The 21,069-nt window shown below is 41.6% G+C and overlaps 1 protein-coding gene across 1 annotated transcript in view; it reads left to right on the top strand.

The window, feature by feature from the left end:
- Window positions 1–21,069, top strand: part of FHOD3 (formin homology 2 domain containing 3) — a 432,873-nt gene that overhangs the window by 291,295 nt on the left and 120,509 nt on the right. The window contains 4 exon segments of the mRNA XM_017873931.1: window positions 5,533–5,622; window positions 8,825–9,184; window positions 9,596–9,670; window positions 14,351–14,464. Of these exon segments, the coding sequence (XP_017729420.1) occupies window positions 5,533–5,622; window positions 8,825–9,184; window positions 9,596–9,670; window positions 14,351–14,464 (639 nt within the window).

Raw genomic sequence — 21,069 nt, 5'->3', positions numbered from 1 at the left:
TGTATTGCTCAACTTTTCCTCATTCTGATTGCTTTGGTCTTAAAACATACTTTAACATTATTTTGAATGTTTGTATTGTGTTTCTGAAAGAGCTCAGCAACATTCATTTTCCTTTTGGTGTTTCGAAGCCTGAGAAACATGACCCATTAGCCTGAGACTCAAATCCGAGACATTAAATTGTCTTTATTGGAAACTATGCCCCGAAGAACTGGTCAGGCTGCAGGCCTCTGGGTTGCTTTTCTAACTTGAAAAGGTGACCTCAAGTCTGGGACTGTTTGCAGTGAAAAGGAAAATACCTAATGGATTTGGAACAGGCCTGTGCCCTGGAGTAACTCCTTATCAATCACAAGCAAAAGACCTGTGGAGGTATTGGAAAGTCAAAGGCCACACGCCCAGAATTCCTTAGCACAATATGAACACAATTAAGTTATCCTTTATAAGAAAATCTAGCTTGAGAAAAAGCAAAGTTGTCAGAATTAATTATTCAGTCTTAAATATTATTGGCATAAAAATCATTTCATTTGACTGATTTTATCATAGACTGGAACTAAATAAAATCAAGCCTCAAAAGTCCCGTGCCCTAAAAGAGGGTATTTCCTTCTCCACCCCTTTGCATTATAGGCAAGGCCAGTGCTCTGGTCACAGGGCATCCTGGATGTAGGCCCTCCAAGTGGGTCATTGTGCTGTCCACCCTTGGTCCTGCCCTGCCACTTGTGATAGCAAAGCTACAACACACACATCATATGAAAATTTATTGTGGGATGTGAGGATGTTGAACCCAAAGAGAAGACAGCTTGGGATGTAGGTTCAGATAGCTGTCTTTAAATATCTGTGAGACAGCCATTTGAAAAAGAGATGGATCAAAAAGACAAAGTGCTTTTACATATTAATGTATTCATCCTAGGAGATAGGTACTGTTGCTCCCCCATGTAGGGATGAGTAAAGTGGGGTCCAAGGTCACAGGGCTCAAAAGTGCTGAAGCTGAAGACCAGACCCAGGCAATCTGGCTCCAGAACGTCCCCAACTCTACCTGGGAGAGTAAATGGAATCAAGGAATTTTGGAGGGAGGGGCTCAGTGTTTTGTTTTAAAGAGGAGAGGACCATGGGTTGGCAAGGTGGAGGGTGTTCTGTGTGGACCAGAAGTAATAACACCTGCAAACTCCTGATCAAGCTGAGGGAAGGTGGCCTCATGATGGAGGTTGTAGGTATAGTTTGGTGGCTGTGGGAGCAGATGGAGGAAAAGAAGACTGAGGCTGGTGGGGGGTGGTGTATGAGGGTGTACTATGCCAAGCGCAGAAGGATAGCTAGTCTGGGCATGGTGGCTCATGCCTGTAATCCCAGGGCTTTGGGAGGCTGAAGTGGGTGGATCACTTGAGGTGAGGAATTCGAGACCAGCCTGGCAAACATGGTAAAAACTCATCTCTACTAAAAATACAAAAATTATCCAGCCACGGTGGCATATGCCTGTAGTCCCATCTACTCATGAGGCACGAGCATCGCTTGAACTCAGGAGGCAGAGGCTGCAGTGAGCCGAGATGGCAAGATCGCACCACTGCGTCTTAGCCTGGGTGACAGAGTGAGACTTGGTCTCAAAAAAAAAAAAAAAGAAGGAAAGATGGCTTAGATGTGCTTGTTTGTGGCTTCTGCCGTGACAGGAGGGATACTGTCTCACTGTTCTCTTTGTTTCTGTTAGAGCCACCCCGAGTCCAGATCCATTTCTCCCTTCTTAGTTACATAACTCTCAATCCCTCTACCTACCTCTTTGTAAGGCCTGCATAACCTTGATTTCAAAATCTGACAAGCACATTATAGAAAGGGGAATTACAGATCAATCTCTTTCCAAAATAGGTTAAAAAAAAAAAAAGAATTCTTAAATTATTAAGAAATAGAATCTAGCTGTATATAAAAAGATAATACATTACAACAAAATGTATTATCTTTATTTTTATTTATGGTATGCAAGGTTGGTTTAACACTTTTTTAAAAAAACAGTCTTTTAACTCTTTAATGGAAAAAAGGAAAATCATATGATTATCTTAAAAAAATGCAGGAAAGACGTTTGGCAGAACTTTAATACTTGTTTATAACAAAGATTTTTAGCAAACTAGGATTAGAAGGAAATTTTTAAATGAAGACTATCTACCAATAAAATGTATGACAAACCTTATACTTTTCCCTGAGATTTGGAACAAGAAAAGGAAGCATCACTGTCTCCATTTCATCATAATGTTGGAGATCCTAGCAAGTGGACTAGGGCAAGGAAAAGGAAGTACAGACGAATTGGAATGAAGTAAAGCCATCATTATTTAGTGATGAAATGATTGTCTACAGAGGAAATCTAAAAGAAACTCTAGAAACAGTATAATTAATTTAGAAAAATTGCTGGATACAAGCAAAATTTATAAAAAGTTAATTTTATTTCTATATAACATCAACAAATAGAAAATAAAATTTAGAGTTCGATAATATGTACAGTATCATCCAAATTTATACCTAAAAATAAATTTAAAGATACCTAAGACCTCTGTAAAATGTAAACACTACTAAGAAAATTAAAATAGCAGTAAGATTAAATCTAAATAAAGGCTATATCACAACCATAGATTAAAAAACATAGCAAAGATGTCAGTTCTTCAAATTTGTATATATATTCAACATAATCCCTATCAATAGTACAGCAAAAGACAAGTTGACTTGTAGGAAAAAGTCCAGAAATCTACAAATATATATTTTAATATATATTTACCTGATTTGTGAACAAGGTACTGAAGCGGAGAGAAGGCCCTTTACTAAATGGTTCTGGGTCAATTACATATCGACGTAGGGAAAAAAATGTATCTGACCCCTATCTTACATGATAACAAAAATCAATTAGAGATGGACTCTACAAATGTAAATGTGAAAGTTAGTGAAGTAAAGCTTTTAGAAGGACACATAGAGGCTATCTTTAAGACCTGGTGTAAACAACAAAAAAAATTAAAACAACACACAAAGGCACTAGCCATCAAACAAAGATAAACAGGACCTTATTAAGAACTTCTGTTTATTAAAAGATGACATGAAGTGAATGAAAGACAATACACAGAGAAGGGAAAGATGTTTACAGCACATATAAATGACAAAGGGCAAATGATACTAAAAACACTTCCTAAGCCGGGTGTGGTGGCTCATGCCTGTAATCCCAGCACTTTGGGAGGCCAAGGTGGGTGGATCACCTGAGGTCGGGATTTTGAGACCAGCCTGGCCAACACGATGAAACCCTGTCTCTACTAAAAAAAAAAAAAAAAAAAAAAAATACAAAAAATTAGCTGGGCATGATGGTGGGTGCCTGTAATCCTAGCTACTTAGGAGGCTGAGACAGGAGGATTGCTTGAACCCAGGAGGCAGAGGTTGCAGTGAGCCAAGATCGTGCCACTGCACTCCAGCCTGGACAACAAGAGCAAAACTTGGTCTCCAAAAAAACACTTCTTCAAATAAAGAAAAAAGGCAATTCATTTCTTTTAATGGGCAAAAAATTACTTGGACACTTCAAAGAAGAGCATATCCAAATGGAGATTAAAAGACTGACAGTGTGCCCAACTTCATTAGCCATCAGAGAAAGCAAACTAAAAGCACGGTGAGACATCACTACATACAGATCAATGGCTAAAATAGACAAAATTATCACATCTTGGCAAGAATGGCAAGAATGTAAAACAACCAGAATGCTCATCTACTACTTAATGGGGATGGTAATTAGTCCCATCATTTTTTTAAATGGCAGCTTTTAATAAAGATGGACTCAAGCATATCTTATGACCCAAAAATTTCATCCCAAGATATAGTACACAGTAATATATACATATGTTCACCAGAAGACATGTACTACACTGTTTATGACAGCACTATTCAAAATAGCCCCAAATTGAAGGGTACCCAAGTGTCATCAGAAATAGAATAGGTAAACTACTGAAATACAGCAATAAGAAAGAATGACCTTCAAGTATATGTAACTATTTCGATGAATCCCACAGGTGTAATGTCGAGCAAAAGCTAGGCAGATTATGATTCCTTTTAGATGGAGAATAAAATGAGGCAAAGCTAACTTACACTGTTTGATGTGGGGTGGGAGAGGGAACCAATTGGAAAGGAGCATTAAGGGGGTGCTGGTTAGATAGGTGTTTGTTTTGTGAAAATTCAGTGGTTTGTATACTTTTCTGTGTGTATTTTATATGTTGGTAAAAAGGAAAAAACACATATGAAGGACAGTGGGATGACAGAGTTAAAGATCCTGGTAGATGATGCCTGGATTGAGACATGGTGGATCCGTAAGGACTGAAAGCAAGAAGGTGTTAAGGACATTGAGAAAGAAGAAGCTGCACATGCATTAGGAAGTTGAAGAATTTGGGTGGGAGGAAAGGAATGAGAGATTTGGGTGAATGGGAGCTTGTGGTCAGGGGTGGGAAGATTGGATGTAAGATTTCCAAATTGGACTAGTTCTGTATGATAGTGAGGTCTGGAGCGGGAGGGGCTAAAGGTGGAAGTCACTGTGAGTTCAGCAAGGCAAGAGATTGAGAAGCCCAGCAGTGCATTGACCAGGTGTTCCATGTGGACCATGACCACATAAGTCAGATGTTGACAGGACTTAGAGGCCAGAGAAAGAGAATGTCGCAGTTATTAAAGTTTTTAGTCTGTACTTAGCTGCAAGGACAAAACCCAGTTGAAACTACCCTACGCAACAACGAGAATTTATTATCTTCCATTGGTGAAAGGCTAGGGTGGAGCTCCAGAATTGCTGCATACAGGCATTAAAATGGTCAGGGGGACTGCTTTCCTCTCCTTTTCTCCCAGTTTCAACTATGTTTTTGTTGGACTCAGGGTGTCCTTATAGTGAGTCATCCCTGATGGTACCAGGAGAAACCCCAGCTGTGAAATGAATTGGCCCCCCTTGGACTGTGCTACCCTTGAAGTGGGAGTGGAACTGCACCCCTGAAACACACTCATTGAGAATCTGGGATGGCCATTCGTGGAGAATGAGGGGTGGCATGCCGAAACCATAGGTCCACCATGGAGGTTAGTCCGTGCCAAATTGACCTGACCCCTGGTGATTTCTAATCAAGAGGGATGCAGTAAAGATGTGAGGACTCTGGTTGCTGCAGCAGCTGGTCATCACCAAAAACCTTTACTGGATGATTCTGTGTGGAGGAGGAAGACCACAGAGGAGGTCTGCCCACGGCCAGAAGCTTCTCTGAATTGCGTGTACGGGGTGCACGATAGTGGCATCTAGCCAGCTTGACAAAGATATTTGGCCTCTTCTGGTTTCTTACATCTCCACTCTACATTTAAAGTCCCACATCTCAGAACTGTCTCTTGCCTCCTAACAGACTGAGTGTGCTTTTCTTCATTTCAGGCAGCTGTTTTTTTTTTTTTTTTTTTAATTATTATTATTTCATTGTTTTTTGTCTGTTTTTTGCTTCATCTTCCTGTTTGTAATGCTCATCTCACTTTTCCATCTTGTCTCTGTGCATTTCTCTTTTCCTGGCTTTGTCTCAGGGAGGAGGAGGAGGAAGAGGAGCAGCCAATCACGGAGCCCAATTCCGAAGAAGAGCGAGAGGATGATGCTTCCTGTCAGGGCAAGGACAGGTACCTAGGACTGGAGCCTCCCAAGCTCACACTAAAAATGGGAGACTCCTTCCTAATGATAGTTCACCACCTTCTAGTGGCCACCTCCCTTCCTCATTGACTCCCACTTCCAAACTCTTACTTACCCTGTTCACAGAGCCACAGAACCACTGGTTTTGTAGAAATACCTGAGCATGTTTTCATTAGAGAACTGCACTTTTTATTGAAATCCTGCCTTCCTAACCACACTTCATGGAAAAATCACTGCTTTTCTCCTCACCATTCCCTCCCTCATTGAATGCTTTAGCTCAACCAGATTGATGGTGACTAAAAAGGCTCATCTCCCCTAAGAAGAGTCTCACCCTTTCAGCATTGTAGTAAGAAGAATTCCACGTGTTCCCTTCTTCTCGATTCTACCAGTTACAATATTAGCTAAAATGTGTGGATAACTACTATATTAATGATTCAGGTTTGTTTTTTATTGGAACAAACAGGAGCACTTTCACCCCATGCATCGTAGCAAAATTTCCCAGTATTTATTTTTGCTCCCAGGACAACTAACATAGAACTCCGTAGCCCTTTGGGGAGTTTGCTGTCCTCTACTCACCTCCTCCGCACGGTGCTTTCTTTCTATCCTCAGGCAATGCTGACAGCCATGGGCACCTTGCAGATTTTTTTAGATTCTGTAGCTATTTTCGCCAAATGATGTCTGTATAAAACAATAAAAACTGCTCACGGGTAGTATCTTTTTCCAGTATTCAGAAATAATTCTAAAATTGAATGGTTTTCTTCACTTAATTGATTGCCACTGCAAATGAACATTTTTACTGTGTTTTTTTTTTTTTCCAACAAATAAGCAAAATTGAAAGGATCTTGGATGAATCCAAGTAAAATCTTTGCCAACTTTAGATTTAATGGAGTCTTTGCTACGGATGTCTCATCTGCCAGGCTAGCAGTGCGCGGCACGCAAGTTCTCAAATGGGCTTATTTGACACTCAGACTCCTGCCATGCCCGGGGTCATAGAATCTTCTCTGAACTGACAAACTGATGACTGCTTGCCCCTATTTGGAAATGACTGAGAAGAAGCCAGCAGGACGTGGAGAGGAAAGGAATGAGCTCATGATAGAGAATTAGCCACACATTTCAGGAAAGATCAGCATGAAACAGAGCCCCTGCTGTGCTTAGAGCTAGTGATTGATTACTTAGAGGTGTTCTGGGAAGGGAGGATGTTGGTTGCCATCCCACCTTCAGTTGAAAATGAGCTGTAGGAAATTCTGTAGACTATCACTGAAACAGGGATATGCCTCCCTATCTGCTGAAAGGTGCATGTTCTGTCCCACCCACACTAACCCTTAAACCCTCAGGTATGCACAGGCTTCTCTGCACCTTCAGACCAGATGGAAGAATCTGGCTGGAAAAGGTGGCCTTCAAAGGCATCCCCATTAATGGTGTGCTGTCTCTGCCTAGGATTGTTGTTTATACAGGCAGATGATTGTTTATCTTATGCCCGTAAGAGTCTCTGACTCCACAAAGTGATGCCGGAGGGCATCCTTTACCAGAGAGGATTGGGCTTTCAGTTTTAGGAAATAAACATGTGCATGTTAAATACCAGAGCTTGATCTTGATAGTACCTAGGTATTCATTAACCTTCATCTGGATGTTATTTGTTCTCTGGCGTAAACTTCTGAGACTGTAAAGGACTTCCCCTTCCTTATATTGGGTTGGTGTCTCTGCTGCCCTGCTTCTGCTGGCTTCTGCTTAATGTGTGCTCCCCACCGGAGGCACTGCCCTCGGCTCACTACAGCATAGCCATCTTCCCATCAATCCAGGGAAACTGGTGTGTTCCTGCTCTTGCGTACAGGTAGAGCTCTGAATTTGAGGTGGGAAAGTGAGGTGGGAAAGAAGACGGCTCACATTCCATGTTCATGCGAACATGGCTAGGAGTCAACTTCTCTGGGAGAGGACTGGAAAAATGCAAAGTTTAACGTAGATTCCCAGGTTATAAATGTATGTGTTAAAATATCCAAGTGTCTAAATCCAGCCCCGTGAAGATGGAAAGCTCTTTTTTTTAGTTTTATGATATTTAACTGACAAATTAAAAATTGTATATAATGCTAGGCTTGGTGGCTCATGCCTGTAATCCCAGCGCTTTGGGAGGCCAAGGCAGGTGGATCACTTGAGGTCAGGAGTTCGAGTCCAGCTTAACCAACATGGTGAAACCTCATCTGTCCTAAAAATACAAAATTAGCCAGGTGTGATAGCACATGCCTGTAATCCCAGCTACTTGGGAGGCTGAGGCAGGAGGGTCGCTTGAACCTGGGAGGCAAAGGTTGCAGTGAGCCAAGATCATGCCATTGCATGCATTGTTGCCTAGAGCAACAAGAGCAAAACTCTGTCTCAAAAAAAAAAATTGTATACATTTAAGATTTACAAAGCGATGATTTGATATATGTATACATTGTGTAATGATGACCACAATCAGTAAATACATCTATCACCTCCCATAGTTACTGTGTGTGGAAGTGCTGAGGTCAGGATTTTATACCTGGAACTGTGGCAGAATCAGGCCTGTCTGAAGGAGTCTGAATGTCACCGATGTAGTGGGAGGTCCTGGAGAAAGTATGAAATGGGCAAAATTTGTCTTTATTGTCCTGGCGCCTCTTTTTAGCTCTTTGCGTTCCTCACTGGCATTTTTTCTCCTTTTCTCTTAGCCATACCTGCTTTCATGAAAGATTCTGGAAGCAGTTACTGAAGTGTATGGCTTTGTGAGATACCTCTTCCTCAAGGTTGGGCTTTTTAGCAGGAGGACAGATCTGCTATTTGAGCAAGACAGAGATGAAGTTCCAATCGTGGAAATTCAGATGCCAACACAAGCAGCAGGGAGACACATGGGAAGGGCCGGGTACAGAAGAGTCTTTGGGCCTCCAGTAAATTCCCAAAGTCTCTTAGGCCTAGAGGCCAGGTTGGCCTGAGAGCCACCTCCTTGCCCTCTATAAGTCTTACCTCCCGGTTTGACAAACTCAGTGTGTCAGGATTGCTGGGGCAACCAAAACTTCTGGTGACAGGCTTTTATGCTGCAGTTCGAGAAACACAGCTGGACTCTGAAGTGAGTGATAACGGTACAGCAGTGGCTTTTTGCCTGTCTTTCTCTTTTTCCTAACCTTTGCTCCCTCTCTCCCAAATCTTTTTTCTTCTTCCTCCTCCTCCCTGCTGGCCCAACAGCAAGGTCAGCCCTGCCCCAGGGCAGAGCCCCACTGGAAAGGATGCCGCTCCCAAGAGCTCTGCCCTCCCTGCTGTCTCGAATGCCAGCTCGCAGGGAAAGCCGCTTCTGGCTGGCATGGCAGGCGGGACCACCCGGTGCAGTGGGTCCTCTGGGCCTGAGGCCATCCCATCTGCCCTCCTATCACCCCCTGCCTCAGCTGCTCGGCCCTCCTCTGCCACACCCGGCTCCCTGAAGGTGTCACCAACCATAGACAAGCTGCCCTACGTGCCCCACAGCCCTTTCCACCTCTTCTCCTATGACTTTGAGGACTCCCCGCTGTCCACCAAGGAGAAGGAAGCAGAGTCCCAGAAGGAAAGCAGGTAGATTTGCTCACCTGGAGCCTTGTTTGAGATTAATTCGGGGAGGAGAACACAGTGTGTTAACTGCACCCCTTGGCTTGGCTTCTGCCATGTTTTTTGTGGATTTCAGCCCAAGGAGGGAGCAGCTGTGGCATAAACTAAGTTGCTGACCCCTGACTAAATAATGACCAGTGTTTACATAAGATGCAGAGAAAATTGCCATCTGTTTGAATTAAGGGGATTATTTGTTAAAATATGATTACTAATAATGGGTTTTTTAATGTAAGGTTTTACATATGTATAATGTGTCCAAATTTGTACATCTTGTACCAAGCCATGTGGCATGAAGTCTTTTTGACCCTGAAGAATGTATCAAAGTCCTTTGCTGTCTTTCTGTGCCACATTGTGAGCAGGCTTTTCTTCCTTTGACAGTTCCTCTGATTCTGTCTCTTTGAGCACATATTCTGCCTCTGAGCCTTACCACTTCCGATCTTTCTCTTCTAATAGGTGGGTGTCTATTTTCTTTCTCTTTTCTATAGCTTTGTTTTATATTCTAATGTATGCATTTTTCTTTTCAAAGAATGCTAATATCTTCCCATAACGTGACACACAATTACAGTCTGAACCACTTTATAGGTATTAATATAATTACATTATTTTACTGTGAGCACTTAAATATTATAAAAAATGGAGATGGGGCAGAGGGAGGTGTGCAAATCAGAACTCCCCTGAGAATGTTTAATAGGTGTCTGCCTGTATGAATATCTTTCCCTCTTGCCTGCATTATGAACTCTCTGACAGAGTGGGGAACTAGAAATAGAGTTGGCATATTTTGAACAATCAGTTGTCCAAAAATCAATAGTTGATCATTCTAATGACCATTTCATCTTAATTATAATAATAGCTGACATTTATTGAGCTTTTTTTTGAGTCATGCCCTGTATTTTCCATGAAATTAGTACTTTAAAGTATTACTTTGCCCTTGAGAGGTAGGTTCTATTACAAACCCTTATTACAGTGAGGAAACTGAGGCACAGAAAGGCTAAGTACCTGGAACAGAGTCACTCAGCTAGTATGTTGGAGGGAGGTTTCAACCCCAGGGAGCCTGTTCCAGAGTCGTTTCCTGACCCATACCTGGTGCTGCTGTCTGTCATTTGGGCAGTCGGTCACTTTCTCTCCTTACTGCACTCGCCACACCCTGCCAAGGCAAGTCCTTGACAGCAAGATGCTTTTGCCAGAACCTGTGTTTGGGGGACCCCAGCCTGGGTGCCCTAGTCAACATGAAGCTGCACCATGTTTTAAATGAAGGCTTATAGGACCTGAACCTTGAAGGGAGCTCCTTCATACCATGAAAATGACCAGTCTTTATGGGTATCAGACCTTTCATCTAATACATAGGAGGGCTAATCTAAACTATGATCATTAACAATGTTTGCTTACATATAACCTGAAAGAATTTTGAAGTTTCCCTCCAAGTTTTAAGAAGCCTGTCTACAGTTTTATTTTTATTATATGTTTAAATCGTTGATGTAATTTGTCTGTTGTATATATGCTTTATATTTTTTTCAAAACCTTGGGGCTTCAGATTTAACCGATTTAATTCTGGAAAATACCTATGTATACCTACTTGGCAAAGCCAGTCCTTAGTCAAGTATGACTTATCTTCTGTCAGAAGAAGCCTGATTTCATGTTTCAGTTCAAGTAAGTGAGCTCATATGCATCCTTGACAGCAGTCTAATTTCTGGGGCCGATTCTCAGGTGGGCAGGTAGACAGAGATGAGGCGTGAGACCTTGCTTCTAGTTTTTCCTTGGATAAATAAAGCTCCATCTTCTCCCTCCAGCATACTTCTTAAGGAATTCCCTCAGGAGTGATGTTTTCCTTTGCTTGTACCCTGGAGATTTTATAGCACAAGCCAGTGCCCCACACTGATTTCACCTGCTCAAGGGTTTCTTTTCTTTCTAAAAATGGAAGGTGATTTTGGAAGGAGAAGCTGGAAAGGACTGGGAGGCCCTAGGAGCAGCATGGGAAGATCCATTTTTGAAAAGAACAGATGTGGAACTTCAGGATCTGAAAATTAATTTTCTCATTTCCAGAATGGCTTTGTATACCTCCAGGAGTTGTAAACTGAGCTTTTTTTTTTTCCTTCTGTTTCTATTTTTTTTTTTTTTTTTTTTTTTTTTTTTTCCCAGTTGTATTATCCCAGTGAACCAAATTTGAATTCCTTGAAACTGCAAGTTCTCTGCAGGTCTCTTCCAGGTCTATAGTTCCGGGATTGTTGTTATCTTTCACACAAGTTTTGTGGAATGAATCCAACATGACTCTTACACCTTCCAAGAACAATATCTATGTGCAAGTTAGGAGCTGAACATTTGACTGGAACAAAAATATGTTGGCGATCTCATCTTTCCCAGAGAGTGTGTTAGCCCATGGTGGTGATCCTGGTCTTTCTGGTGATGGTCTTGGCCCTAGTTGGGGCTTTCTTGGGCCCCAGATCCTTCCCATTTGGTCTGCAAGCTTCAGCACTACTTATAGTCCTGAGGGTGGGAGCAATGGAAATATATAAGCTGTCCAGTTGAAGATACACGCAAATTGGGGGGTGGGGGGGGGGAAGAAAAGCTGCTTGCTTGTGAATGAAGGTTGACTTTGATTTAACTGAGTGAAGTTTGTAAACTTTTAAAATCACTTGTCCAACAGGAACTTGGATACTGTATAAATATTGTTTGTTCCTATTGATTTTTGTGATGTTCACTTGCTGTGGTTTTCATGGGTCTGTGTGTCCGCAGATGGACTACTCAGTGGTTGACTGCAATTGAATGGGTTATAATAAAGACCAACCAGTTAGTCATTAAAAAGAACCCTCACCCTCCACACACACACACACACACACACACACACACACACACACACAAATGCTGAATAGCGAGTTGTCTGATCTAGTTAGTTTGGCTGAAATTGAGAAGCAAAACTAGACTGTGAGGCGTTTGAATTAATTGCTTAGTCATTAGGAAAACCAAAGGAGGGAAAAACACATTCTCCTTATTTCCATAGCATCATTTAAACACAATTTTAGCAAAATGATCCTGTTAAAACATTCTGCAGGATGTCCACTTGTGGTGGGAAGGGAATTGTTTTAGCTGCTGAAGTATGATGACAAGCTGAGTGTCCAGGCAGCTGCTGACACAGGTGTGGAGCCTGTGAGGAACAGGCTGCATCGGGGTCTCGTCTCAGAGAGCACTTGGTGTCGTGGGGGGCAGCCTCCTTCCTCTCCCTCATTGCCGTGCTTGCAGCCTGGTTTCTTTCCCTGTTTGCTCATTGGCTTTCTCTCCCTTCTCTATTTCTGCCTTTGTATATTCCTTTCATCCTTTGCTTTTGTGCTTCCTATGTGGCCTGTGGTTTGGGAGCGCTCTTGAAAAATTAAACCAACTCTCACTTGGAGAAGCAATTAACCTGTTTGAAATGTTGGGTTTTTAAAGAGAAAACGGGTACTCAGAAACCAAGTCCCACAAAGATGATGTGTTCATAGAAGATGATGGGATAGAGGGTTATACTCTGAGCCTCTCTCTGTCTGGCACTCAGAACATGCCAGCCGTGTGACACTAAATAAACAAATAAGGACAGCAACAGCCAAACTGACCAGAATTAGCAGCACAGGATAGATGTGGGTCATATCAATATTTTATTTTCCATTATAATAATGAAATTTCTTATTGAAAACTGGAATTTCATCTCTATGTTCTGCCCATTTTTAGAGTTTTTCCTACACTTAGTTTTCACTTTTGAGAATATTTTGCACATTTGTGATCAAACTGTGTATATTATATACTGATGTTTTCATTTAGCCTATATTATAATTTTCATGTTGTCACTTACAAAATTGGCAATCATTTTTAATGGTTGTGTAATAGTCCATTGACAAATACTATATCATACTTTCTTAGCCATTTCCACATTGTTACCTGGTTGAGTAGTTTTTAGTTTTCTACCATGAGCTAAATAACGCTCCACTATTTGCAGGAGCTTCCTTGAGAGAAAAAGAAAAAAAGGATTAATAATGCTCCAATAAGTATCTTCCTGTATGACATTTTCAGTATATAAATAACTATAAGATTATTTCCTTATGTTATCTTCCTAAAAGTTGACTTACTTTGTCAAAGGATACACTGATTTTGAAGTCCGTTTGCTTTCCAGAAGGGATTCCGACCTCTGTTGATGGGCGTTTGGACTGGATTTTCCATGTGCAAGAAGCTCTTTGTGTACTTATATCATATGACTATTGGGGTCCCACACATTCTAATACAGTGTCCCTAACCAGTTTAGTGGAAGGGGTGGGTCCTGCTCTGTGGCTGGGTAGGTTTGTGAGGCAAAGCTCTCTGAGCCTCATTATTTGTAAGTAATCCTGAGTGTCTGAGCCCATGCAAGGGCGTCAAATGATGATTTGTTTTCTGGGAGTGCTCTGAGTGATGATAGCTAAATACGGTCTGCTAAAGGACATCTATTCTGAAAAACAGAAATCTAAAATTTTACAAATCTTGAAATTTAACTTGTCAGACATGTCTGGAAAATAATCAAATCTCATGTAAACCTCATGGCTATAGTTTTGGTTCAGGGGAAATGTTGGATGAAAACATAAATACATGCACCTCTAAGGAGCAGGCCAGTCCAGAAGGCCTGGGGACAGTTTCTCCTCAATCACTGAACATGCGATGGATTACATTTAATGAATGAAATTGATATGGAAATACTAAAGTGGAATTTTAAATAAGATGTTTCTTTAGCCAACCGTATGGTATTTCTTACAGACCTGTGATGGAATTAACACTAATTGTGCCACCATCTGAGGCAAGAAAATCTTCATGGTTCAAGTGAAAATGATTTGGATTTTAATTTATGTTAGCAAATAATTTTAATGTACATTTTAAAAGACAGGAAATGTTAGGGTTTTATTTAAAACCTTTGTCATAAATCTTGCTGCCTAACGGTTTTGGACTTTGGGAAACTCTTCTTATAAGAAATTATCAGAACAAAACAGGGAACAAACCTCTTTAGGTAGAATTATCACTAACAGTGGTAGCATTTCCAGACCTGTTTATCTTACAAAAATTAAAATGGTTTGCTAAGTCTTATTTACTGACTTGTACTTATTTCTCTATCCTTTTTCCACCGCCTTAAACGTCTGCACTTCTTAGATACAGCAATTTTGGCAACAACTCTCTTCACTCCTCAAGACCCTCATCTGGATCCAGTGTGCCTACCACCCCCACATCATCCGTCTCACCCCCACAGGAGGCCAGGTTGGAAAGGTGAGTTTGACAAGCATGCTAATGCCTTCACAGTCCTCAAGTGAGGGGAATCAATTTGATTAAGTGTGGTTAAAGGAAAAATATAAATAAAAGACATAACATGAAGTATTTTCCTTTACAGAACGTTGTCCAAAGCCAGGAATATTTTCTCTTTCTTTCCCACTATTTACTAAGCAAATATTTTATTAAAGGTGATATTTTAATATTATTGTCTCATCCCCTACACACTTTCCGTAGAAAGTATAAAATATCTTCTAAAATATTTGTGTGAATGTTTTGATTCCATTCCTTAAAAATTGTTCTAGATTTTATGTAAGCTCTGCAATTTGTTATATACACATCAGTTTTCACCGTTGAATGATTAAATCTGTGTAAATCAGAAATTAGTGGGCCCATTAAGGTGCTGTATAATTAATCCAGGACCTACCAGAAGAGAAAGAATTGTATGGGTACATGGAAGGAATTTAACTTGGCAAGAGTATTAGACCACCAGAAATTAACTGATTATGACTCCCAGAAGCAAATGATTGCCCAAGGATGTGTTTACAAGGGAAAGGTAAGACCTATAATTTTAGAACAGTTAGAAAGTTACCCTTACATGGCAAGAGTGCTGAGTTAGAGAAGACTGGTTAGGATTCCAGCTCACTCACTTGGAAGTTATTTGATCCCTGAGGGTAAATGCCAATTACACCAACCCTTACCTTAGAGGGTGATTTTGATGAGCAAACAATAGTCTACTCGGGAGTGCTGTGTGAAGACCACCATGTGTATCTGGTGGGAGGGGGTAGTGTAGGAGATGATGGCATGTAACTTCCAGCAGCTCCTCATTCGTCAGGAATCTAGACATGAGCGACATCAGAGATCACTTACCTCAAATCCCAAATGTAAAACAAATGACCTGTGTTCCACGTTTAGATCCTCTTCTATGTGTATTCTGAAGTGTGTTTTGCTGAGTGCTGCTGGTGATTGGGGGTTTGGTTGGGTTGAGAGCAGGCAAGACCTTAAGCCGGGAGGAAGGGATGGCCAGTGGGGTTTGCCTAGTCACATGTCACTGTTAACTTCTCAGATGGCATGTAGATCCTACGGTGTCAAGCTCTCATATTCCACAGTCCAGCATGGCCCTGGGCTGAGCACACTCGGGCTAAGTTAGGTCTTGATAATAAGGTAACCATTTGATTACCCCGAAGACACCCTTACCTGTCTGTAGTTCTATCCTTTACCCTAGGGCACCTCCTGTTGGAATTAGCCGAAATTACCTGTAGTCCTGAAGAGGTCACCATACAGATGACCCTTGTCAAATGGGATGTAAGATTTGGGGCCGAAGTGAGTAATACTGGAGTGTGACTGATAAGACGTTGCACATTTTGCACCTGCCAGGCTGCCAGCTCCTCAGGGACTAGAACCAGGTTCTGTTCATTGTTGTGTTCCCTACAGTGCCTGGAGCCTGGCAATAGTAGAGCCATGGTAAACACTGATGGAAGGATGGGGTGACTTAGCAGCTCACTGCTTGGGAACATTTTGGAGGTCTATGAAGTTATAAAGTTATACAGACAGGGGTTCATTTGGCCCACAAGATTACCAAAGCCCTGGGCTTTTGAGGTGTTCTTCCCAGGTTCTAAAAGGGAAGCCCCAGCCTCTGCCTGCTTCTCTACCACTGGAAACCCAGGTCCAGGTTTGAGCTAGAAGATCCAGGATCCTGAAGGACTCCTGTCTGTGTCTCCTTCTTTGCCTGGACTGGCTGAAGTGCCCCTGGGGATAAAGAGGGTGGGCAGTTAAACCAGGAATGGTAGAATTGGATCCTGGGGCCTGGGCGCGGTGGCTCACACCTGTAATCCCAACACTTTGGGAGGCTGAGGTGGGCGGATCACGAGGTCAGGAGTTTGAGACCAGCGCGTCCAACATGGTGAACCCCGTCTCTACTAAAAATACAAAAATTAGCCTGGTGTGGTGGTGTGCACCTGTTATCCCAGCTACTCAGGAGGCTGAGACAGGAGAATTGCTTGAACCTGGGAGGTGGAAGTTGCAGTGAGCTGAGATTATGCCACCGCACTCCAGCCTGGGTGACAGCAAGACTCCATCTCAAAAATAAAGACTTGAATCCCAGAGTGCCTTGAACATCCTGGGGAAGAGGCTGGACTTTATTCTGAGACCACTGGAGCAGTCCAAGTTTGAAAACAGGAGATAGGAGGTGACCAATTCTAATTTGTTAGTAACATAGAACAAGCCACTGGGGTGAGGCTGCAGGAACAAGGGCTGCTGCGAGGCAGTGTCAGAGTCCAAAAGAGAAGACCATGCTCAACATGTCAGTGACTGTGGGACTTGCCGGGAGCAACTGCCTGGAGGGTAAGAGCAGGAGATGCAAAATGAGTGAAGTTCAGGTTTGCACGAATGTGTGGATGTTAGAAACAAGGAACTGGGACGATACTGGAAGAAAAGCAAATTGGGTGGAGACTTCCAACCTCGTGCATGCGAGGTCTAAGGAGCCTGTCCGACATCCAGGAAGATGTTCCAGAGGTCCTGGGGAGGTGTGGACTCACCAGTCCTTGGCTTGAAGAAGGCTCTGGAGTTAAATCCCTCTGAGAGAGCCTGGCATTGAGATGGGGTCACTGGGGAACAGCAGTGGTGGGGTGACTCTTCTAAGTTCCTTTCCTTCTTACAGTACGCTATCGCTGTAGGAGCTTGGTTTTCTTTATCATCTACTCTATCCATGGGCAAGTAAGGTAGCTTCTAAGAGTCTATCACCTCCTTTACATTTGCTTGTCTTTTTCACTGTCACCTTGTGTGGCTCTGAAAAACCATATGATGAATCATTTGACATATCAGATGTACAGTTTTATTAAGACCAGGAAGCCACTGGACCTGGCTATATTGCCACTTTACTTATGTTTTGTAAGTGGAAAAAGAAAAAGAAAAGTAAGAGGATCTTCTAACTCCAAATCATACTTGTACACCATCACCCAAGAATATTACATCAGTTGCACTTATGATTTTAGACATTTTTATATAGTTTGATTTTTTTTTTTCATATTTGACAACTGAATTCTTTGGATATCACCCATAATCTAATTTCACCTATGCAAGTATTTTTTGCCCTATTAAAATGTATGATTATTTTTACTGAGATATGTATACTTTAGCAGAATTTGTAAGATTTGTGTTTGGTATGTTTTATGTATACATATATTTTTAAAACCAAAAACGTACTATATTATGAATAGTTGCATTTCTGCAATGAGGATCCACATCTTCTGTGATCATACCCCTGACTAGTAAACATTGTGCCTGAGCCCCATATAATACTAGAAAGTTCTAGAACTTCATTCCCTTGATTTGGAAAAAAGACTACTTCACTGAAGTCCTGGGATAATCAGGCCAACTAAAACACCCTTCAGGCACCTCTGCCCACTTTGGAAATGCAAGTGGACATCGTCATGAGCTTGGAGTTTTCCATTTCTTCCCCCACAAGTATATTAACGTGTTAGATGTTGATAAAACTTGGAATGATAAATTCACATAGAAAGAAAGTGCTAAAGAAACAATATGGAAAATTAAGTCAAGTCAAGGATATTAAAATGAATCCATCTCTGTATCTCCTATTATAGCTTTGTTAATAGGGCAGTCTTTTAGAAATAGAGTAACATCTTCATGAAATTGGAACTTAAGAGAAACAAAAAACAGAACAAGAAAACCAGAACTATTTGCAAAGGCCCTCAGGAATACAAGATGCAACTGTTTAATGAAAGCAGACTTTTAAAACACTTCACTTTTGAAAATGTACTTTTGAGCAGAGAATTTCTAAATATTTTCTTTGTGAAAGAAAATTAAACAACAGGAATATTTAACCATCTGTGTTCAAGTATTCAAATGAAACAAACAAACGAACAACCACACCTCAAGCGTGTATGTAGTTGTGGGGCTTTGGGAAAGGCCGGGCCCATCCTCTTCCCTTCCCTGTAGTGACATCTCCATCTTGTGGACTTTCTCATAAATGGCGGCTGGAAGCTTGCCTTGTCAATGTGAGGAAACAGTACGTCCAAGCCCTGGGACTGAAGGTGCGCTAAGACAGTCCTTGTGCTGGGACTAGAGAGGCCACCTAGAGTAAGCCTATGCTGCACTGTGAGTGCTCACTGGGAAGACATTGTAGGAACCTCAGGCCCATACACAGGACACCAGAGAGGATTTCTCTGTGGACATGCTGTGCTAAAACCCAAATGATCATATGCACTTTAACCACGCATTCTGTTCTCTTTTCCACTGGTAATAGTGCCATTGTTTGCTATAAATGACACTGACCTGCCTGTTTTTCAGATTAATGTCAAGAGCCCTTAGAAGATCTTGAGAATGGTCTTTCTCATAGAGTTGTCCCAGCAGAGTTCTTCCTACTTCCTGTAAGATTATAAACCCAGATATAAGTAACGACATCTCGTTAGGAAGTAAGAATGGATAATAAAGGATGGATAAAGGACATAACCTGTTTTTGTATATAGTAAGAATACTTAACATGAGATATACCCTCTTAGCAAATGTTTAGGCAATACGTTATTATTAACTATAGGCACTATGTTATGTAGGAGCGCTCTGGAACTTATTCATCTTATATAATTGTAGCTTTATGCTCATCAGATAATAACTCCTTACATCCCTCTTTCCTCGATCCCCTGGTAACCGTCATTCTATTGTCTACTTCTATATCTTTGACAATTTTAGATGCCTCACATGAGAGTCATTGAGTTGTTTTTTCTCATTGTATTATAGAAGTTCTTTATAAACTGTGATAAGAGTGCAATCATTTTCTCATTGTTCTTTTACTTCATTTATTGTGTTTTTACCTATAGAAACATTCAATTTCATGAGTTAATCTTTTCTATTTTCAGAGTTTTGTGTTCCTACTGAGGAAGGCCTTTTCTCTCCTGATGTCTTCTAGTACTTCTGTAGCTACATTTTATCACATTTAAATGTTTTATCTATCTGGAAATTATTTTAACAAATAGTATGAGGCAGAGGTCCAACTTCAGCTTGTTCGTACATTCAACACCATTCATTGAATAACCCTCTGTTTCCCTGCCATGTGTCAGATACTAACAGGAATGAAGGTTGTTTGTTTATGTGTCAGTGTGTTCGAACTGTTCTTAGGAGCATCTCCCCTCTCTTTGTGCTGTCTGCCTTCCCTGATCAGCCATGCTGACCTCTCAGGAGCTCTTCCTCCCAGTTTTTGGCTTTACCACTTTCTTCCTGGTCATTGGGAGTGTCATGTGCTGCCATGAAACAGTCCTATTATTGCATCATCTGCTTTTAGGAGGTTGTGTACAGTGATTGACAGTGCTATAGTAAAGAACACAGTCATGTTTTAGGAAACTGGGAAAGTGGAAGCCTTCTGTGCTTCTGTGGTGGCTGCTCCTCCCAGCTTAAGCTCTCTCTTATGGGAATCTCACTTGCTGTGATCCCCTTGAACACCTATCTCCACCATGTTTATGGAGACTCCTCCATCAGAATTCAGGTCTCTGTTTCCATGCATTTCCTGCCTCTTTGCAGTTACCGTAGTTCTTCCAGTGATGGCCTGCCACGCATGCCTTTGGACTACTACCCTGTGTGTAACTTGTGGGTACCTGTGCCTTCTTCATCTTTGTTGCCAATTCCAAGTGGACTGTCTATTCCCTATGAATCCGCATGCTTGTGTCTTCCCATTCTTGTCTGCTTTGGCTTTGATCATTTCCTGCCCTGACCTCACTAGTCAGCTACATGTGCCTTAAAGTTCTACTTGAGTTTTTGAATCACTGTTTTTTGTGGATATGTGATCTGGGTGTTTTCCTGGATCCCAAATGCTTGCTGGCTCTGTTCTATCACTTGGTCAACCCAATACTTTAAAAAAAAAAAATTGTCAGTGGAATTGAGAGCCCCACTGTGCAATGGGGTTCTAGTTTTTTAAAAAAATTAAGTTGGTTGATTAAAGTACATTTTTAAAAAACAAACTTCTCTGAGAACATCCCAAATAGAATGTAAAATAATGGGATAAAGGACATTGTCTTTCTATGTGACACAGTTTATGGTACCCAGTCCACAAATGCCAGTAGGAAACAAGCAGTACCAATGTGGCCTGATTCCCCACCATTCAAAGACGCTGCGTTCTCCTTGGACTGTGCAGAAGCAGTTTTCTCACTTGCCTGCTGCTAGTTCCTGACAGCAGTCTTGTTACAAACAAAAAGAGACCCTGTAAGGCAAAAATATGGTCCTTATTAATTGATTGCATTACACCCAAAGTGCACAAGAGGAGAAGCACCAGTTCTACTGAGGGAGTAAGTTCAGAGTGGGGTCTGTCTCACTAATGGTAGCTTCCCAAGGTGACTGTGGACACTAGGGGACCTGGGCTGTGCTGTGCTGCAGGACTCTGGGTCCTCAGCAGGTACTAGAGATTCTTTCTTCCACATACATTTTAGATCTGACTTGACTTTTTACCACCATCCCTACTCCTATCTTTGCCATGGTTTCCAGTTGTCACTTGCTACAGTGGTTTTGTACCATTATTGTACAAAGATCACAGAGCAAAAAGGGGTATGTGTGTGTGTGTGTGAGAGAGAGAGAGAGAGAGAGAAATTGAGATTGAGATT

The sequence above is a fragment of the Rhinopithecus bieti genome, unplaced genomic scaffold (genome assembly GCF_001698545.2).
Source record: "Rhinopithecus bieti isolate Rb0 unplaced genomic scaffold, ASM169854v2 scaffold_5260, whole genome shotgun sequence".
NCBI lineage: Eukaryota > Metazoa > Chordata > Mammalia > Primates > Cercopithecidae > Rhinopithecus > Rhinopithecus bieti.
This window is presented reverse-complemented; position numbering and strand designations above follow the sequence as displayed.